This window comes from Salvelinus namaycush, chromosome 7 (assembly GCF_016432855.1).
Source record: "Salvelinus namaycush isolate Seneca chromosome 7, SaNama_1.0, whole genome shotgun sequence".
NCBI classification, from domain to species: domain Eukaryota; kingdom Metazoa; phylum Chordata; class Actinopteri; order Salmoniformes; family Salmonidae; genus Salvelinus; species Salvelinus namaycush.
The window spans coordinates 4,773,521-4,793,018 of NC_052313.1; the positions used below are offsets into that span (position 1 = coordinate 4,773,521).

A 19,498-nucleotide genomic window follows, 5' to 3' on the forward strand; every position below is an offset into this window, starting at 1 on the left:
CGACCACACTCTCAGTCACTCAAACCCACCCACGCTCTCAGTCACACAAACCCACCCATGCTCAGTCACACAAACCCACCCACGCTCTCAGTCACACAAACCCACCCACGCTCTGTCACACAAACCTACCCATGCTCAGTCACACCAACCCACCCATGCCCTCAGTCACACAAACCCACCCACGCCCTCAGTCACACAAACCCACCCACGCCCTCAGTCACTCAAACCCACCCACGCTCTCAGTCACACAAACCCACCCACGCCCTCAGTCACACAAACCCACCCACGCTCTCAGTCACAAAAACCTACCCACGCTCTCAGTCACACCAACCTACCCACGCTCTCAGTCACACAAACCCACCCACGCTCTCAGTCACACCAACCCACCCACGCGCTCAGTCACACCAACCCACCCACGCGCTCAGTCACACCAACCCACCAACGCTCTGTCACACCAACCCACCCACGCTCTCAGTCACACCAACCCACCCACGCTCTCAGTCACACAAACCCACCCAAGCTCTCAGTCACACAAACCCACCCACGCTCTCAGTCACAAAAACCCACCCACGCTCTCAGTCACACCAACCCACCCACGCTCTCAGTCACACCAACCCACCCACGCTCTCAGCCACACCAACCCACCCACGCTCTCAGTCACACCAACCCACCCACGCTCTCAGTCACACAAACCCACCTACGCTCTCAGTCACAAAAACCCACCCACGCTCTCAGTCACACCAACCCACCCACGCTCTCAGTCACACCAACCCACCCACGCTCTCAGTCACACCAACCCATCCACGCCCTCAGTCACACAATCCCACCCACGCTCTCAGTCACACCAACCCACCCACGCTCTCAGTCACACCAACCCACCCACGCTCTCAGTCACACCAACCCACCCACGCTCTCAGTCACACAAACCCACCTACGCTCTCAGTCACACAAACCCACCTACGCTCTCAGTCACACAAACCCACCCACGCCCTCAGTCACACAAAACCACCCACGCTTCCAGTCACACAAACCCACACACACAAACCCACCCACGCCCTCAGTCACACAAACCCACCCACGCCCTCAGTCACACAAACCAACCCACGCCCTCAGTCACACAAACCCACCCACGCCCTCAGTCACACAAACCCACCCATGCCCTCAGTCACACAAACCCACCCATTCCCTCAGTCACACAAACCCACCCACGCTCTCAGTCACTCAAACCCACCCACGCTCTCAGTCACACCAACCCACCCATGCCCTCAGTCACATAAACCCACCCACGCACTCAGTCACACAAACCCACCCACACTCTCAGTCACACAAACCCACCCACACTCTGTCACACAAACCCACCCACGCTCTCAGTCACTCAAACCCACCCATGCTCTCAGTCACACAAACCCACACACACAAACCCACCCATTCCATCAGTCACACAAACCCACCCATTCCCTCAGTCACACAAACCCATCCACGCTCTCAGTCACACAAACCCACCCAAGCTCTCAGTCACTCAAACCCGCTCATGCTCTCAGCCACACAAACCCACCCACGCCCTCATTCACATAAACCCACCTATGCTCTCAGTCACACAAACCCACCCACACTCTCAGTCACAAAAACCCACGTACGCTCTCAGTCACTCAAACCCACCCATGCTCTCAGTCACACAAACCCACCCACGCTCTCAGTCACTCAAACCCACCCATGCTCTCAGTCACACAAACCCACCCACGCTCTCAGTCACACAACCCCACCTACGCCCTCAGTCATATAAACCCACCTATGCTCTCAGTCACACAAACCCACCCATGCTCTCAGTCACACAAACCCACCCACGCTCTCAGTCACTCAAACCCACCCACGCCCTCAGTCACATAAACCCACCTATGCTCTCAGTCACACAAACCCACCCATGCCCTCAGTCACACAAACCCACCCATGCCCTCAGTCACACAAACCCACCCATGCTCTCAGTCACACCAACCCACCCACGCCCTCAGTAACTCAAACCCACCCACACTCTCAGTAACTCAAACCCACCCACACTCTCAGTCACTCAAACCCACCCACACTCTCAGTCACTCAAACCCACCCATGCTCTCAGTCACTCAAACCCACCCACACTCTCAGTCACACAAACCCACCCACACTCTCAGTCACTCAAACCCACCCACGCTCTCAGTCACACAAACCCACCCATGCTCAGTCACACAAACCCACCCATGCTCAGTCACACAAACCCACCCACGCTCTGTCACACCAACCCACCCACGCTCTGTCACACAAACCTACCCATGCTCAGTCACACCAACCCACCCATGCCCTCAGTCACACAAACCCACCCACGCCCTCAGTCACACAAACCCACCCACGCTCTGTCACACCAACCCACCCACGCTCTGTCACACAAACCTACCCATGCTCAGTCACACCAACCCACCCATGCCCTCAGTCACACAAACCCACCCACGCCCTCAGTCACACAAACCCACCCACGCCCTCAGTCACTCAAACCCACCCACGCTCTCAGTCACACAAACCCACCCACGCCCTCAGTCACACAAACCCACCCGTGCTCTCAGTCACACCAACCCACCCACGCCCTCAGTCACACAAACCAACCCATGCTCTCAGTCACACAAACCCACCTATGCCCTCAGTCACAAAAACCCACCCACGCTCTGTCACACAAACCCACCCACGCTCTCAGTCACTCAAACCCACCCATGCTCTCAGTCACTCAAACCCACCCATGCTCTCAGTCACACAAACCCACCCATGCTCTGTCACATAAACCCACCCACGCTCTCAGTCACACAAACCCACCCACGCCCTCAGTCACACAAACCCACCCACGCCCTCAGTCACACAAACCCACCCACGCTCTCAGTCACACAAACCCACCCACGCTCTCGGTCACACAAACCCACCCATGCTCTGTCACACAAACCCACCCACACCCTCAGTCACACAAACCCACCCACGCTCTCAGTCACACAAACCCATCCATTCTCTGTCATACAAACCCACCCATGCTCTCAGTCACACAAACCCACCCGTGCTCTCAGTCACTCAAACCCACCCATGCCCTCAGTCACACAAACCCACCGATGCCCTCAGTCATACATACCCACCCATGCACTCAGTCACACAAACCCACCCATGCTCTCAGTCACACCAACCCACCCACGCCCTCAGTCACTCAAACCCACCCACGCTCTCAGTCACTCAAACCCACCCACACTCTCAGTCACTCAAACCCACCCACACTCTCAGTCACACAAACCCACCCACACTCTGTCACTCAAACCCACCCACGCTCTCAGTCACACCAACCCACCCATGCTCAGTCACACAAACCCACCCACGCTCTCAGTCACACAAACCCACCCACGCTCTGTCACACAAACCCACCCACGCTCTGTCACACAAACCCACCCACGCTCTGTCACACAAACCTACCCATGCTCAGTCACACAAACCCACCCACGCTCTCAGTCACACAAACCCATCCATTCTCTGTCATACAAACCCACCCGTGCTCTCAGTCACTCAAACCCACCCATGCCCTCAGTCACACAAACCCACCGATGCCCTCAGTCATACATACCCACCCATGCACTCAGTCACACAAACCCACCCATGCTCTCAGTCACACCAACCCACCCACGCCCTCAGTCACTCAAACCCACCCACGCTCTCAGTCACTCAAACCCACCCACACTCTCAGTCACTCAAACCCACCCACACTCTCAGTCACACAAACCCACCCACACTCTGTCACTCAAACCCACCCACGCTCTCAGTCACACCAACCCACCCATGCTCAGTCACACAAACCCACCCACGCTCTCAGTCACACAAACCCACCCACGCTCTGTCACACAAACCCACCCACGCTCTGTCACACAATCCCACCCACGCTCTGTCACACAAACCTACCCATGCTCAGTCACACCAACCCACCCACGCCCTCAGTCACACAAACCCACCCACGCCCTCAGTCACACAAACCCACCCGTGCTCTCAGTCACACCAACCCACCCACACTCTCAGTCACACCAACCCTGCTGTTTATGGTCCAGCAGATTATCAGATCCGTTGTATTTTCTCACTGTGAGCCGGACTGTCATTTTCCAGCCTACATTGTGGTGGGTAGAGAAAGGGATTCTCTTGGCAGAGACAGAAGAGGGTTGTGGTTGGCTGCACTCCGGCTGTTTCACAAATCTAATAAGGAGAAAAAATAGAATTGTTCCTCTTTCCCCTGTTGCGGTCTCAGTGATTTTCAAAAGTGATGATAGGGGTGAACAGTGGAGGATCTGTACTGGGAACATTTTGAAGTGGATAATTTGACTTGTGTGTGTGTGACTCACTCCACCTGTTCTGTATGAAACCCACTGCTGTGATTGGCTTCACATAATCCACTTCACATCACACTGGCTTCTCTCTCTCTCTTTACCCACCCCCCTTTAGCTCCCTCTGTAATCAAATAGTCCTCATCCTTTCTCTGCCCCTTCTTCCACGCCCATGTTTTATGTGGAAGAGTCACTGGTAGGCAGACAGACAGAGACACACACAGGCGTACACACAGGCATACACACAGGCTTACACACAGGCATACACACAGGCATACACACAGGCATACACACAGGCAGACACACAGGCAGACAAGCAGACAGACAGACAAGCAGACAGACAGACAAGCAGACAGACACACAGGCAGACACAGAGAGTGGCACAGACCACCCAGCCAACACCCTCCAGATAGGATCCAGCCACAGCTGGACCAGACCAGTGACAACCCAACCAACACCCTCCGAATAGGATCCAGCCACAGCTGGACCAGACCAGTGACCACCCAGCCAACACCCTCCAGATAGGATCCAGCCACAGCTGGACCAGACCAGTGACCACCCAGCCAACACCCTCCTGATAGGATCCAGCCACAGCTGGACCAGACCAGTGACCACCCAGCCAACACCCTCCTGATAGGATCCAGCCACAGCTGGACCAGACCAGTGACCACCCAGCCAACACCCTCCTGATAGGATCCAGCCACAGCTGGACCAGACCAGTGACCACCCAGCCAACACCCTCCTGATAGGATCCAGCCATAGCTCACAGACACAGAGGCCCACTGGAGGATGGCCCACTGGAGTATGTATCACAGAGGCCCACTGGAGTATGTACAGAGGCCCACTGGAGTATGCATCACACATACTGTCTTTGACATAAAATTGGACACACCTGCACCATAGAACACCTGCAGTATAGAACACCTGCAGCATAGAACACCTGCAGTATAGAACAGCTGCAGTATAGAACAGCTGCACCATAGAACACCTGCAGTATAGAACACCTGCAGCATAGAACACCTGCAGTATAGAACAGCTGCAGTATAGAACAGCTGCACCATAGAACACCTGCAGTATAGAACACCTGCAGCATAGAACACCTGCAGTATAAAACAGCTGCAGTATAGAACACCTGCAGTATAGAACACATGCACCGTAGAACACCTGCAGTATAGAACACCTGCAGGATAGAACAGCTGCACCATAGAACACCTGCAGTATAGAACAGGTGCAGTGTAGAACACCTGCACCATAGAACACCTGCAGTGTAGAACACCTGCAGTATAGAACACCTGCACCGTAGAACACCTGCAGTATAGAACACCTGCAGGATAGAACACCTGCAGTGTAGAACACCTGCAGTATAGAACACCTGCACCGTAGAACACCTGCAGTATAGAACACCTGCAGTATAGAACACCTGCACCGTAGAACACCTGCAGTGTAAAACACATCCAGTGTAGAACACCTGCAGTATAGAACACCTGCAGCATAGAACACCTGCAGTATAGAACACCTGCAGCATAGAACACCTGCAGTATAGAACACCTGCACCATAGAACACCTGCAGTGTAGAACACCTGCACCTTAGAACACCTGCAACTTAGAACACCTGCAGTATAGAACACCTGCAGTATAGAACACCTGCAGTGTAGAACACCTGCAGTGTAGAACACCTGCAGTGTAGAACACCTGCAGTATAGAACACCTGCAGCGTAGAACACCTGCAGTATAGAACACCTGCACCATAGAACACCTGCAGTGTAGAACACCTGCACCTTAGAACACCTGCACCTTAGAACACCTGCAGTGTAGAACACCTGCAGTGTAGAACACCTGCAGTATAGAACACCTGCAGTGTAGAACACCTGCAGTATAAAACACCTGCAGTATAGAACACCTGCAGTATAGAACACCTGCAGTGTAGAACACCTGCAGTTTAGAACACCTGCAGTGTAGAACACCTGCAACTTAGAACACCTGCAGTATAGAACACCTGCAGTATAGAACACCTGCAGTATAGAACACCTGCAGTGTAGAACACCTGCAGTATAGAACACCTGCAGTATAGAACACCTGCAGTATAGAACACCTGCAGTATAGAACACCTGCAGTATAGAACAGCTGCAGTATAGAACACCTGCAGGATAGAACACGTGCAGTATAGAACACCTGCAGTGTAGAATACCTGCAGTGTAGAATACCTGCAGTGTAGAACACCTGCAGTGTAGAATACCTGCAGTGTAGAACACCTGCACCATAGAACACCTGCAGTATAAAACACCTGCAGTATAGAACACCTGCAGTATAGAACACCTGCAGTATAGAACAGCTGCAGTATAGAACACCTGCAGTATAGAACACCTGCAGTATAGAACAGCTGCAGCATAGAACACCTGCAGTATAGAACAGCTGCAGTATAGAACAGCTGCACCATAGAACACCTGCAGTATAGAACAGCTGCAGCATAGAACACCTGCACCATAGAACACCTGCAGTATAGAACACCTGCAGTATAGAACACCTGCAGTATAGAACAGCTGCAGTATAGAACAGCTGCACCATAGAACACCTGCAGTATAGAACACCTGCAGTATAGAACACCTGCACAGTCTTAGTGAAAAACACCACCCAGTATTCATTATTAAGAACCAGTCTTAGGGAAAAACACCACCCAGTATCCATTATTAAGACCAGTCTTAGTGAAAAACACGACCCAGTATCCATTATTAAGAACCAGTCTCAGTGAAAAACACCACCCAGTATCCATTATTAAGAACCAGTCTCAGTGAAAAACACCACCCAGTATCCATTATTAAGACCAGTCTCAGTGAAAAACACCACCCAGTATTCATTATTAAGAACCAGTCTCAGTGAAAAACACCACCCAGTATCCATTATTAAGAACCAGTCTTAGTGAAAAACACCACCCAGTATCTATTATTAAGACCAGTCTCAGTGAAAACACCACCCAGTATCCATTATTAAGAACCAGTCTCAGTGAAAAACACCACCCAGTATCCATTATTAAGAACCAGTCTTAGTGAAAAACACCACCCAGTATCCATTATTAAGACCAGTCTTAGTGAAAAACACCACCCAGTATCCATTATTAAGACCAGTCTCAGTGAAAACACCACCCAGTATCCATTATTAAGAACCAGTCTCAGTGAAAAACACCACCCAGTATCCATTATTAAGAACCAGTCTCAGTGAAAAACACCACCCAGTATCCATTATTAAGACCAGTGTCAGTGAAAAACACCACCCAGTATCCATTATTAAGACCAGTCTAATTGAAAAACATCACCCATTATTCATTATTAAGAACCAGTCTCAGTGAAAAACACCACCCAGTATCCATTATTAAGACCAGTCTCAGTGAAAAACACCACCCAGTATCCATTATTAAGACCATTCTAATTGAAAAACACCACCCAGTATCCATTATTAAGACCAGTCTAATTGAAAAACACCACCCAGTATTCATTATTAAGAACCAGTCTTAGGGAAAAACACCACCCAGTATCCATTATTAAGACCAGTCTTAAGGAAAAACACCACCCAGTATCCATTATTAAGACCAGTCTCAGTGAAAAACACCACCCAGTATCCATTATTAAGACCATTCTAATTGAAAAACACCACCCAGTATCCATTATTAAGACCAGTCTAATTGAAAAACACCACCCAGTATTCATTATTAAGAACCAGTCTTAGGGAAAAACACCACCCAGTATCCATTATTAAGACCAGTCTTAAGGAAAAACACCACCCAGTATCCATTATTAAGACCAGTCTCAGTGAAAAACACCACCCAGTATTCATTATTAAGAACCAGTCTCAGTGAAAAACACCACCCAGTATCCATTATTAAGAACCAGTCTTAGTGAAAAACATCACCCAGTATCTATTATTAAGACCAGTCTCAGTGAAAACACCACCCAGTATCCATTATTAAGAACCAGTCTCAGTGAAAAACACCACCCAGTATCCATTATTAAGACCAGTCTAATTGAAAAACACCACCCAGTATTCATTATTAAGACCAGTCTTAGGGAAAAACACCACCCAGTATCCATTATTAAGAACCAGTCTTAGGGAAAAACACCACCCAGTATCCATTATTAAGACCAGTCTCAGTGAAAAACACCACCCAGTATCCATTATTAAGAACCAGTCTCAGTGAAAAACACCACCCAGTATCCATTATTAAGACCAGTCTCAGTGAAAAACACCACCCAGTATTCATTATTAAGAACCAGTCTTAGGGAAAAACACCACCCAGTATCCATTATTAAGACCAGTCTTAGGGAAAAACACCACCCAGTATCCATTATTAAGACCAGTCTCAGTGAAAAACACCACCCAGTATCCATTATTAAGACTAGTCTCAGTGAAAACACCACCCAGTATCTATGATTAAGAACCAGTCTCAGTGAAAAACACCACCCAGTATCCATTATTAAGAACCAGTCTTAGTGAAAAACACCACCCAGTATCCATTATTAAGACCAGTCTCAGTGAAAACACCACCCAGTATCCATTATTAAGAACCAGTCTCAGTGAAAAACACCACCCAGTATCCATTATTAAGAACCAGTCTTAGTGAAAAACACCACCCAGTATCTATTATTAAGACCAGTCTCAGTGAAAACACCACCCAGTATCTATGATTAAGAACCAGTCTCAGTGAAAAACACCACCCAGTATCCATTATTAAGAACCAGTCTTAGTGAAAAACACCACCCAGTATCCATTATTAAGAACCAGTCTCAGTGAAAACACCACCCAGTATCCATTATTAAGACCAGTCTCAGTGAAAAACATCACCCAGTATCCATTATTAAGAACCAGTCTCAGTGAAAACACCACCCAGTATCCATTATTAAGACCAGTCTCAGTGAAAAACATCACCCATTATTCATTATTAAGAACCAGTCTTAGTGAAAAACACCACCCAGTATCCATTATTAAGAACCAGTCTCAGTGAAAAACACCACCCAGTATCCATTATTAAGACCAGTCTCAGTGAAAAACACCACCCAGTATCCATTATTAAGACCAGTCTCAGTGAAAAACACCACCCAGTATCTATTTACATCCCTGTTTCCACAGATATTCAATAACAGGAAGTCTGAAGCAATTTTGATAATACAATTTGAATTAAGAAAGAGAGGAGTTTTTACTGAGGTTGTTTTGTGGTGCAGAGAAATATGCTCGTTCAAATATTTTTTATTGAACACACACAGGAATGGTGTATAGGTATAAAAGGCAGGTATACAATTTTTAACTAAACATAAAAGAGCAGACAGAACCAAAAAGACCCAGAGTTCTGGGTACAAAACAAATATTACAGAACAAGACATACAGAACAGGGACAGGTAGAAAGAAAGAGGGTAGGTGTCACCCCCCACTTATTCCCCCCCTTTATCCCTCCCCCACTTCTTACCCCCCTTTATCCCTTCCCCTTATTCCCCTCCCGACTGCTCGGGTGGCGGTGCCAGCACATGCTGCCCAAAGGTGGATTAAAATATTACTATTGAGAGTGCGTTAAAAAGTACAAATTCACAGCGCCGAATGGTCCAAGTAAGAGAGGAAAGGCTGACAGATTTGGTCAAATGTTGATAATTTATTGTTCAGAATATATCTAATCCTTTCTAAGTGTACAGTGTTTGCCAATTCGCTGAGCCATAGTTTGGTAGTGGGCGCTTCCCTCTTTTTCCAAAACAACAAGATTAGTTTTTTTGCCGAAATGAGACTGTAAGAGATGAGTTGTTTTTGGGGGTTGGTTAATCCGTTTAGGGAATCAGACAGAGAAATATGCTAAATTTTTAGGACTGTACAGTACAACAAAGCAAACACTGGGAACTGTACATCACAGTAGGCTGCTGAAGGGGCTGACGGCTCGTAATAATGGCCGGAACGGCATAAATGGAATGTCATCAAACACTTGGAAACCATGGAAACCATAGAAAACATGTGTTTGATGTATTTGATACCATTCCGTTCATTCCGCTCCAGTCATAACCACGAGCCCATTCTCCCCAATCCACCAATCTCCTGTGGTACATACCTACCTACCTAGCACGTACCTATCTACCTACCTACGTACGCACCTAGTACCATACCTACGTATGTAATTACATACACACACATCACAGGAGGCTGCTGAGGGGAAGACGGCTCATCATAATAGCAGGAATGGAGTAAATGGAATGGTATCAAACACATGGAAATATATTTGATGTATTTAATACCATTCCACAGATTCCTCTCCAGCCATTACCACAAGCCCATCCTCCCCAATTAAGGTTCCAACAGCCGCCTGTGATACACATTTGCACTCCTACTGAAATGCAAAATGATTAAAACCCAAAACAAATACCTTTTAAGTTATACAACCTATCTTGTCTCGTCTTCCAAGCTTTGGAAATAAAAATTGCAATCAGGAATACTTATGTTCTGAATAGCCATTCAAGTCTTTCTTCATCATCAGTACTCCAGAATAGTTCTGGTTTCTGTTGTTGCATTTTTTCAAACAAGGTCACTCTTAAATCATCATATAAAGGACAGTCAGATAAAAAGTGCCGTTCATTCTCCATCTCCCCTAAATCACAGACGGTACATAGCCGCTCATCTTCATCTATGACATTGAACATGCCGACTTCAATAGCCAGAGGCACTATCTCGGTTCTCAACAAGGACCTTTACATTTGTTGTTAGGTGACATGTGACATAGGGTTCTGGATCATAGCTGTTTTTCATCTAGTTGTAAGTTCTGTGTTTTTTGTTTTAGCCATATATCAGTTGACCCATTTTGTCTTTGTAGGTAAGGGTTACGTTGTGTTTGATTGACATTGCCTCGTATCTGGTATCTAAATACGTTTTCTAGATCAGCTTCCTTAAATATGTAATTGAGTTCCTTTGTCCATGGGGGTAGTCGTGTGTTTTATCCCAGTTGAAATAGTATTTATTATTCTGTCCTCTTGCATATTGATAAGACGGTTCCATAAACATTTTACCCTGCCTTATTTTACCGGGCTCCCATCCCATGTCTCCTTGAATAGCAAGGCTTGGGACAAGCTTATGTACTCCAAGGAAACACCTCCTGGCTCTGTTTTGACTAGAGTTAGCTGTTAGCAGAATGAAACAATGTAAAGTATGTACCACAGGAGGCTGTTGAGGGGAGGACGGCTCATAGCAATGGCTGGAAAGGAACCAATAGAATGTCATCAAACACATAGAAACCATGAAAACCATGTGTTTGATGTATCTGATACCATTCCACCCCTTCCTCTCCAGCCATTACCACGAGCCCGTCCTCCCCAATTAAGGTGCCGCCAACCTCCTGTGGTATGTACTAGTATGGACATTGGGATGTAGTGTAGCCAGAGAGACTGTCCTCTTCCTCACCACGGGCCTTCTGTTGTTTCCAGGTACTAGCCTGACGATGACCCTGATGACCCGAGCACAGACCTTCCCCAGCTTTGTCTCTGGAAAGACAGAAGAAGAGCAGTCCTCACAGCGCCAGGAAGAGGCACTATCCCCCTCCAGTGGCTACGGCTCAAACTGCAGCCAGGTGACGCTCCAATGACAAGTAGCTTCAGAACAAAACTGGACATTCCAACACTTTAGAAAGCCTGTAGAAAAATGTAAAGGAACATGTATGATATATCATTTTATGTTAATACATTATGATGATAGTGTTAATTTAGACAGGAACATATATATATATATATATATATATATATATATATATATATATATATATATATATATATATATATATATATATATATATATATATATATATATATATACTTATGAACGGATTATTGGGGGACACCTGCTGGGTCCAGTTCATTAGGGAGATCTGTTCTACCTTTCTGTAATGTTTGTGGCTGTTTCAGTCTGTTCACCTGCAACAAGCACCACATCCTTTCATTTGAAAATGCTCTGCTTGTCCAAGAGTACAGGTCTGTACATATAGTATGTGTAGAATCATCCCAACTTCAAAAGGCATGAACAAATACATACGATTAAAATATTAGCAAAGTCTGAGAAACAGGACCGTAGGCTTAGACTTTCTAACTCTGACCTTTGTGGGCTCCCGAGTGGCACAGAGGTCTAAGGCACTGCATCTCCATGCTTCAGACATCACTACAGACACCCTGGTTCGAATCCAGACTGTATCACAACCGGCTGTGATTGGGAGCTCCATAGGGCAGCGCACAATTGGCCAAGCGTTGTCTGGTGTAGGCCGTCATTGTAAAATAAGAATTTGTTCTTAAATGACTTGCCTTGTTAAATTACATTTAAAATACAGTGTCAAGAAAAAGTATGTGAACCCTTTGGAAATACCTGGATTTCTGCATAAATTGATGATAAGATTTGATCTGATCTTCATCTAGGTCACAACAATACATATTCTTCTTAAACTAATAATACACCAACAATTATACAAATTCATGTCTTTATTGAACACACCGTGTAAACATTCACAGTGCAGGGTGGAAAAAGTATGTGAACCCTTGGATTTAATAACTATTTGACCCTCCTTTGGCAGCAATAATCTCAACCAAACATTTTCTCAGACCTGCACAATGGTCAAGAGGAATTTTGGACCATTCCCCTTTACAAAACTGTTTCAGTTCAGCAATATTCTTTGAATGTCTGGTGTGAACTGCTCTCTTGAGGTCATGCCACAACATCTCAATCGGGTTGAGGTCATGCCACAACATCTCAATCGGGTTGAGGTCATGCCACAACATCTCAATCGGGTTGAGGTCATGCCACAACATCTCAATCGGGTTGAGGTCATGCCACAACATCTCAATCGGGTTGAGGTCATGCCACAACATCTCAATCGGGTTGAGGTCATGCCACAACATCTCAATCGGGTTGAGGTCATGCCACAACATCTCAATCGGGTTGAGGTCATGCCACAACATCTCAATCGGGTTGAGGTCATGCCACAACATCTCAATCGGGTTGAGGTCATGCCACAACATCTCAATCGGGTTGAGGTCAGGACTCTAGAAGACGATTTTTTTTACTGTTGAAGCGATTCTGTTGTTGATTTACTTCTGTGTCGTTGCTCTGTTGCATCACCCAACTTCTGTTGAGGTTCAATTGGCGGACAGATAGCCTAACATTCAACTTTAAAATGTCTTGATAAACTTCCGAAAAAAAATGTTCGTCGATGATAGGAAGCTGTCCAGGACCTGAGGCAGCAAAGCAGCCCCAAACCATGATGTTCCCTCCACCATACTTTACAGTGGGGATGAGGTTTTGATGTTGGTGTGCTGTGCCTTTTTTTCTCCACAGATAGTGTTGTGTGTTCCTTCCAAGCAACTCAACTTTAGTTTCATCTTTCCACAGAATATATTTCCGGTAGCGCTGTGTAACATCCCCTTGCACTTTTGCAAACTTCAGACGTGCAGCAATGTTTTTTTTGGACAGCAAGTGGCTTCTTCCGTGGTGTCCTCCCATGAACACCATTCTTGTTTAGTGTTTTACGTAGCGTAGACTCGTCAACAGAGATGTTAGCATGTTCCAGAGATTTCTGCAAGTCTTTAGCTGACACTCAAGGATTCTTCTTAACCTCATTGAACATTCTGCGCTGTGCTCATGCAGTCATCTTTGGAGGACGGCCACTCCTAGGGAGAGTAGCAACAGTGCTGAACTTTCTCCATTTATAGACACTTGGTCTTACCGTGGACTGATGAACAACAAGGCTTTTAGAGATACTTTTGTAACCATTTCCAGCTTTATGCAAGTCTAACAATTCTTAAACTAAGGACTTCTGAGATCACTTTTGTTCGAGGAATGGTTCACATCAGACAATGATTCTTGTGAATAGCAAACTCAAATTGTGTGAGTGTTTTTATAGGGCAAAGCATCTCTAACCAACATCTCCAATCTCGTCTCATTGGTTGGACTCCAGGTTAGCTGACTCCTGACTCTAATTAGCTTTTGGAGAAGTCATTAGATGAGGGGTTCACATACTTTTTTCTAACCTACACTGTGAATGTTTAAATTATGTATTCAATATAGACAAGAAAAATACAATTATTTGTTTGTTATTAATTTAAGCACACTATGTTTGTCTATTGTTGTGACTTAGATGAAGATCAGATCAAATGTGATGACCAATTTATGCAGAAATCCAGGTAATTCCAAAGGGTTCACATACTTTTTCTTGCCACTGTATATATTGTTAACAAGCGGTTTGATGCCTTCTGTGTGGAGCCCTCAGAGCCGTTCTGACTACTGGTGTGTTCCAGACCTTGCACCTTGTCCTCCAGCCACAGAATGAAGTGCCTTGTGATGCATGCCGACTGCAGTGTGACACTACTGTACCAGACACAGGCCTCTGTCTCTGTGTCTGTCATTGTTAGCGATGATTACGGTACATCTCTGGAGCAAGACATTCTGAAAATAGTCTTGTCAATTTGTATTACATTTTTTAAGTCTTGTCATTATCTGAGAAATGATACAGTTTCCACCAATTCACAGTTTCCAAGAACACAAAGTCAATGATCACAAGAAAAGACAATCTGTTTATTGAGGTACTCAGATGAGCATATTTGTCCAAAACTGTTTATCCTATTAAATATTTAGTCAAAGTTTGATTATTTATTTTCATAGCGGTAGACATGTTTATATGGAATCCCCAAAAACATCCAAGGCACAGTATAAAATTATAACCAAGAATATCATGTATTTAGATCACACCATTAGCTGTTTGTTTAGTTCTACTTAACACACATGTGAATCAATTTAACCTCAACGTTGGTTGGATTAACAAAGAAAGTGCCCTTCTACGAAAGGTTCTCGTCATCTATTTGTTACGATGTTAATTAACGGTGTAAAACTGTAAAGGGAGGAATCGGTTCCAGTTAGTTTGGAGTATTTATATCACTATGGTAAGGAGAGACAGTATTTCCAGGCTGTTCTGTGACATTCGTCATTTGCTGTTTTCCACGTTACATGTCCTTCTCCTGTTGTTTATGTCAGCCATCTTGTTTTAATAAAGTTGAGGGATACACAGGAGGTTTTCTGTCCGGCACTACACTACACATTGGTAATGTTCCTACCACCACAATGTTAGTTTGATGTTAACGTCTAAATAGTCACACACTATATTCGTTTGTGTGTTTGTTTTTTTACTTTGTCGTAATACGTGTTAATAGCACTTTTAATACATTGAGTGTAGGATTACTTTATTCACTCACTCAATGTATATACTGTATGTAATATGTTTTTTTCCCGATGAGGTAAGAGAATAAATTGAATGTACATGCTGTCAAGGTCTACAATGTCTTCTTTTTTGTATTTCTTCTGTGTCTTCTTTGTTCTGCTGACGATACATTTCTCAGTTGATTTACCCAACGTGTAACAGGGCTAAATGCAGTTGCATTAGGTTACCTGATAAGCCGGTAAGTAACTAGGGCAGAGATTCAATCAAAAGCGCGTTGCAATGTGCTTTAAAAGTCAATTTTGCAGACATTCGCGAAGATCGCATTCATGGCAAGCGCTGCGGATGTCGACTGAGCGGAAATTACCTCTAACAGTTAAGTGCAATGCGCTTGTTTACAACACACCTTTTGATTTAAACCCGGGTCAAACACTCCTAGAAAATACCAATCGATGTCACGGTTGGTTTTTATTTAGTTCACATGAGGTCATTAATAAAGTCACAGAGAAACAGACTGTATCAGCACCTATTGTACAGATGCTTAATGTATGCTTAATACATTGACAAGACTGTCTGTATTCCCACATTGTCCATTGTTCTTCCTCTTCCTGCTGAGAGGTCTTTCATTCCTAAGACCTCCGTTATGTTCTTAGCTGTGAATATCATTTTAATTGTGTCTAATCGCAGCATTCATGTACACTGAGTGTACAAAATATTAGGAACACCTTCCTAACACCTCAATTTTATTCTTAGCTATGAATATAATTATATTTTGTCCGACACAGTCAGAATGATTTCTAATCACAGTATTCATATACACTGAGTGTACAAAACATTAAGAACACCTTCCTAGTATTGAGTTGTACCCCACCACCCCAACCCCGCATTCTTTGATACACACAGGACACTGTTGAGTGTGCAAAAAACAGCAACGTTGCAGTTCTTGACACAAACCTGTGTACTTGGCACCTACTATCAGACCCCGCTCAAAGGCACTTACATTTTTGTCTTGTCCATGCACCTTCTAAATGGCACACATACACAATCCATGTCTCAGTTGTCTCAAGGCTTAAACATTCTTCTTTGACCTGTTTCCTCCCCTTCATCTACACTGATTGAAATAGATTTAACAATAGATTTAACAGGTGACATCAATAAGGGATTGTAGCTTTCACATGGATTCACCTGGTCGGTCTATGTCATGGAAAGAGCAGGTGTTCTTAATGTTTTGTAGACTCAGTGTAGATTCTACAGTTAGAATGAGAATTAATATTTGATCTATGGCTTAGATGCAAGGAACATACACTGTTTCATCTGATGATTATAATTTTACATCAGAGAAATTCCATGACAACATTCCATGAGAACCCACAGATCCCATTTGCATAATAACAACCAGGAAATACAGCATTCCCTGAGGATGACACGGCATGATTGCTTTGTTCTTTGTCACACAATTGAGTTAGAGACGATTGTGAGGATTTGAATAGAGAATGTGATAGTTTCTAATGGTGAACGTTTTTTAATGACAGTTTGCTTAGGGAGTTACTGAGTTCTGCCTGTGAAGCCTTCAACGATACATCTTTAGGTCAGACAGGGGTCTGTAACACAGCACTGAGGTCAGAGGTCAGACAGGGGTGTGTAACACAGCACTGCTCCCTATCTCGTCCTCTTAGTGTGTGGACGTATGGTGTGCATGTTGGCGTACACTGGCATATCTCCCCTCTGATTGGTCCCCTTCCTCATCCTGTCATGCACAGGCACGTTCTGATAATCGTTGCAGGAATAGAAAGACATTAGAAATTAGAGAATATATATATATATATTAGAGATGTGCCATAGACTGATTCATGGAAACAAGAGGATACTCTATGATGAACCTAATACTATTATGTTAATATCCAGTATCCACATGATCAGGAAATGACGAGAGATAATGTTATATTTTTACCTGTCTCTGAGCTGGATGCAATTTGATCCTGTACTCCTCTCTCCTCTTCTTCTTTCTGGAGAGACAGACATAGACAGAGAGTAAGACAGAGTCAGAGAGAGAGACAGAAACAGAGAGAAAGAGAGTCAGAGAGAGAGAGAGAGTCAGAGAGAAAGAGAGAGTCAGAGAGAGAGACAGAGTCAGAGAGAGAGAGATAGAGAAAGAGACAGAGTCAGAGTGAGAGAGACAGAGTCAGAGAGAGAGAGACAGAATAAGAGAGAGAGAGAGAGAGATAGTCAGAGAGACAGATAGACACACACACACACATTATCCTAGCCCACACTCTATTGTAAGTACAACACCTACACTTTAACCTTTTCGCTGTGACAGCAAAATGAAAGTGCACAATCTGAGCAAAACTATCTTAGACATATGGTGCGGGGGAAGGGAGGGATGGATGGAAGAAATAGATTTTCACAGCAAAAAGTTTATTCCCCAACAAATGAGTACCTACAGTACTCCTAGTAGCCTATTTACCTTTAACTGGGATGACTAATGTATAGTCTGGGAGAGGTATTTACCTTTAACTGGGATGACTAATGTATAGTCTGGGAGAGGTATTTACCTTTAACTGGGATGACTAATGTATAGTCTGGGAGAGGTATTTACCTTTAACTGGGATGACTAAAGTATAGTCTGGGAGAGGTATTTATCTTTAACTGGGATGACTAATGTATAGTCTGGGAGAGGTATTTACCTTTAACTGGGAAGACTAATGTATAGTCTGGGAGAGGTATTTACCTTTAACTGGGATGACTAATGTATAGTCTGGGAGAGATATTTACCTTTAACTGGGATGACTAATGCATAGTCTGGGAGAAGTATTTACCTTTAACTGGGATGACTAATGTATAGTCTGGGAGAGATATTTACCTTTAACTGGGATGACTAATGTATAGTCTGGGAGAGGTATTTACCTTTAACTGGGATGACTAATGTATAGTCTGGGAGAGGTATTTACCTTTAACTGGGATGACTAATGCATAGTCTGGGAGAGGTATTTACCTTTAACTGGGATGACTAATGTATAGTCTGGGAGAGATATTTACCTTTAACTGGGATGACTAATGTATAGTCTGGGAGAGGTATTTACCTTTAACTGGGATGACTAATGTATAGTCTGGGAGAGGTATTTACCTTTAACTGGGATGACTAATGCATAGTCTGGGAGAGGTATTTACCTTTAACTGGGATGACTAATGTATAGTCTGGGAGAGATATTTACCTTTAACTGGGATGACTAATGTATAGTCTGGGAGAGGTATTTACCTTTAACTGGGATGACTCATGTATAGTCTGGGAGAGGTATTTACCTTTAACTGGGATGACTAATGTATAGTCTGGGAGAGATATTTACCTTTAACTGGGATGACTAATGTATAGTCTGGGAGAGGTATTTACCTTTAACTGGGATGACTAATGTATAGTCTGGGAGAGGTATTTACCTTTAACTGGGATGACTAATGTATAGTCTGGGAGAGGTATTTACCTTTAACTGGGATGACTAATGTATAGTCTGGGAGAGATATTTACCTTTAACTGGGATGACTAATGTATAGTCTGGGAGAGATATTTACCTTTAACTGGGATGACTAATGTATAGTCTGGGAGAGATATTTACCTTTAACTGGGATGACTAATGTATAGTCTGGGAGAAGTATTTACCTTTAACTGGGATGACTAATGTATAGTCTGGGAGAGGTATTTACCTTTAACTGGGATGACTAATGTATAGTCTGGGAGAAGTATTTACCTTTAACTGGGATGACTAATGTATAGTCTGGGAGAGGTATTTACCTTTAACTGGGATGACTAATGTATAGTCTGGGAGAGATATTTACCTTTAACTGGGATGACTAATGTATAGTCTGGGAGAGATATTTACCTTTAACTGGGATGACTAATGTATAGTCTGGGAGAGATATTTACCTTTAACTGGGA

At 44.5% G+C, this 19,498-nt stretch overlaps 1 protein-coding gene across 1 annotated transcript in view; it reads left to right on the forward strand.

The window, feature by feature from the left end:
- LOC120050369 (docking protein 6-like) overlaps window positions 1–11,961 on the forward strand; it is a 42,174-nt gene extending 30,213 nt beyond the window's left edge. Inside the window, exon 6 of the mRNA XM_038996954.1 lies at window positions 11,804–11,961. Within this exon, the coding sequence (XP_038852882.1) occupies window positions 11,804–11,961 (158 nt within the window). The remainder of the gene's footprint in view (window positions 1–11,803) is intronic.
- Window positions 11,962–19,498: the final 7,537 nt, after the last annotated feature.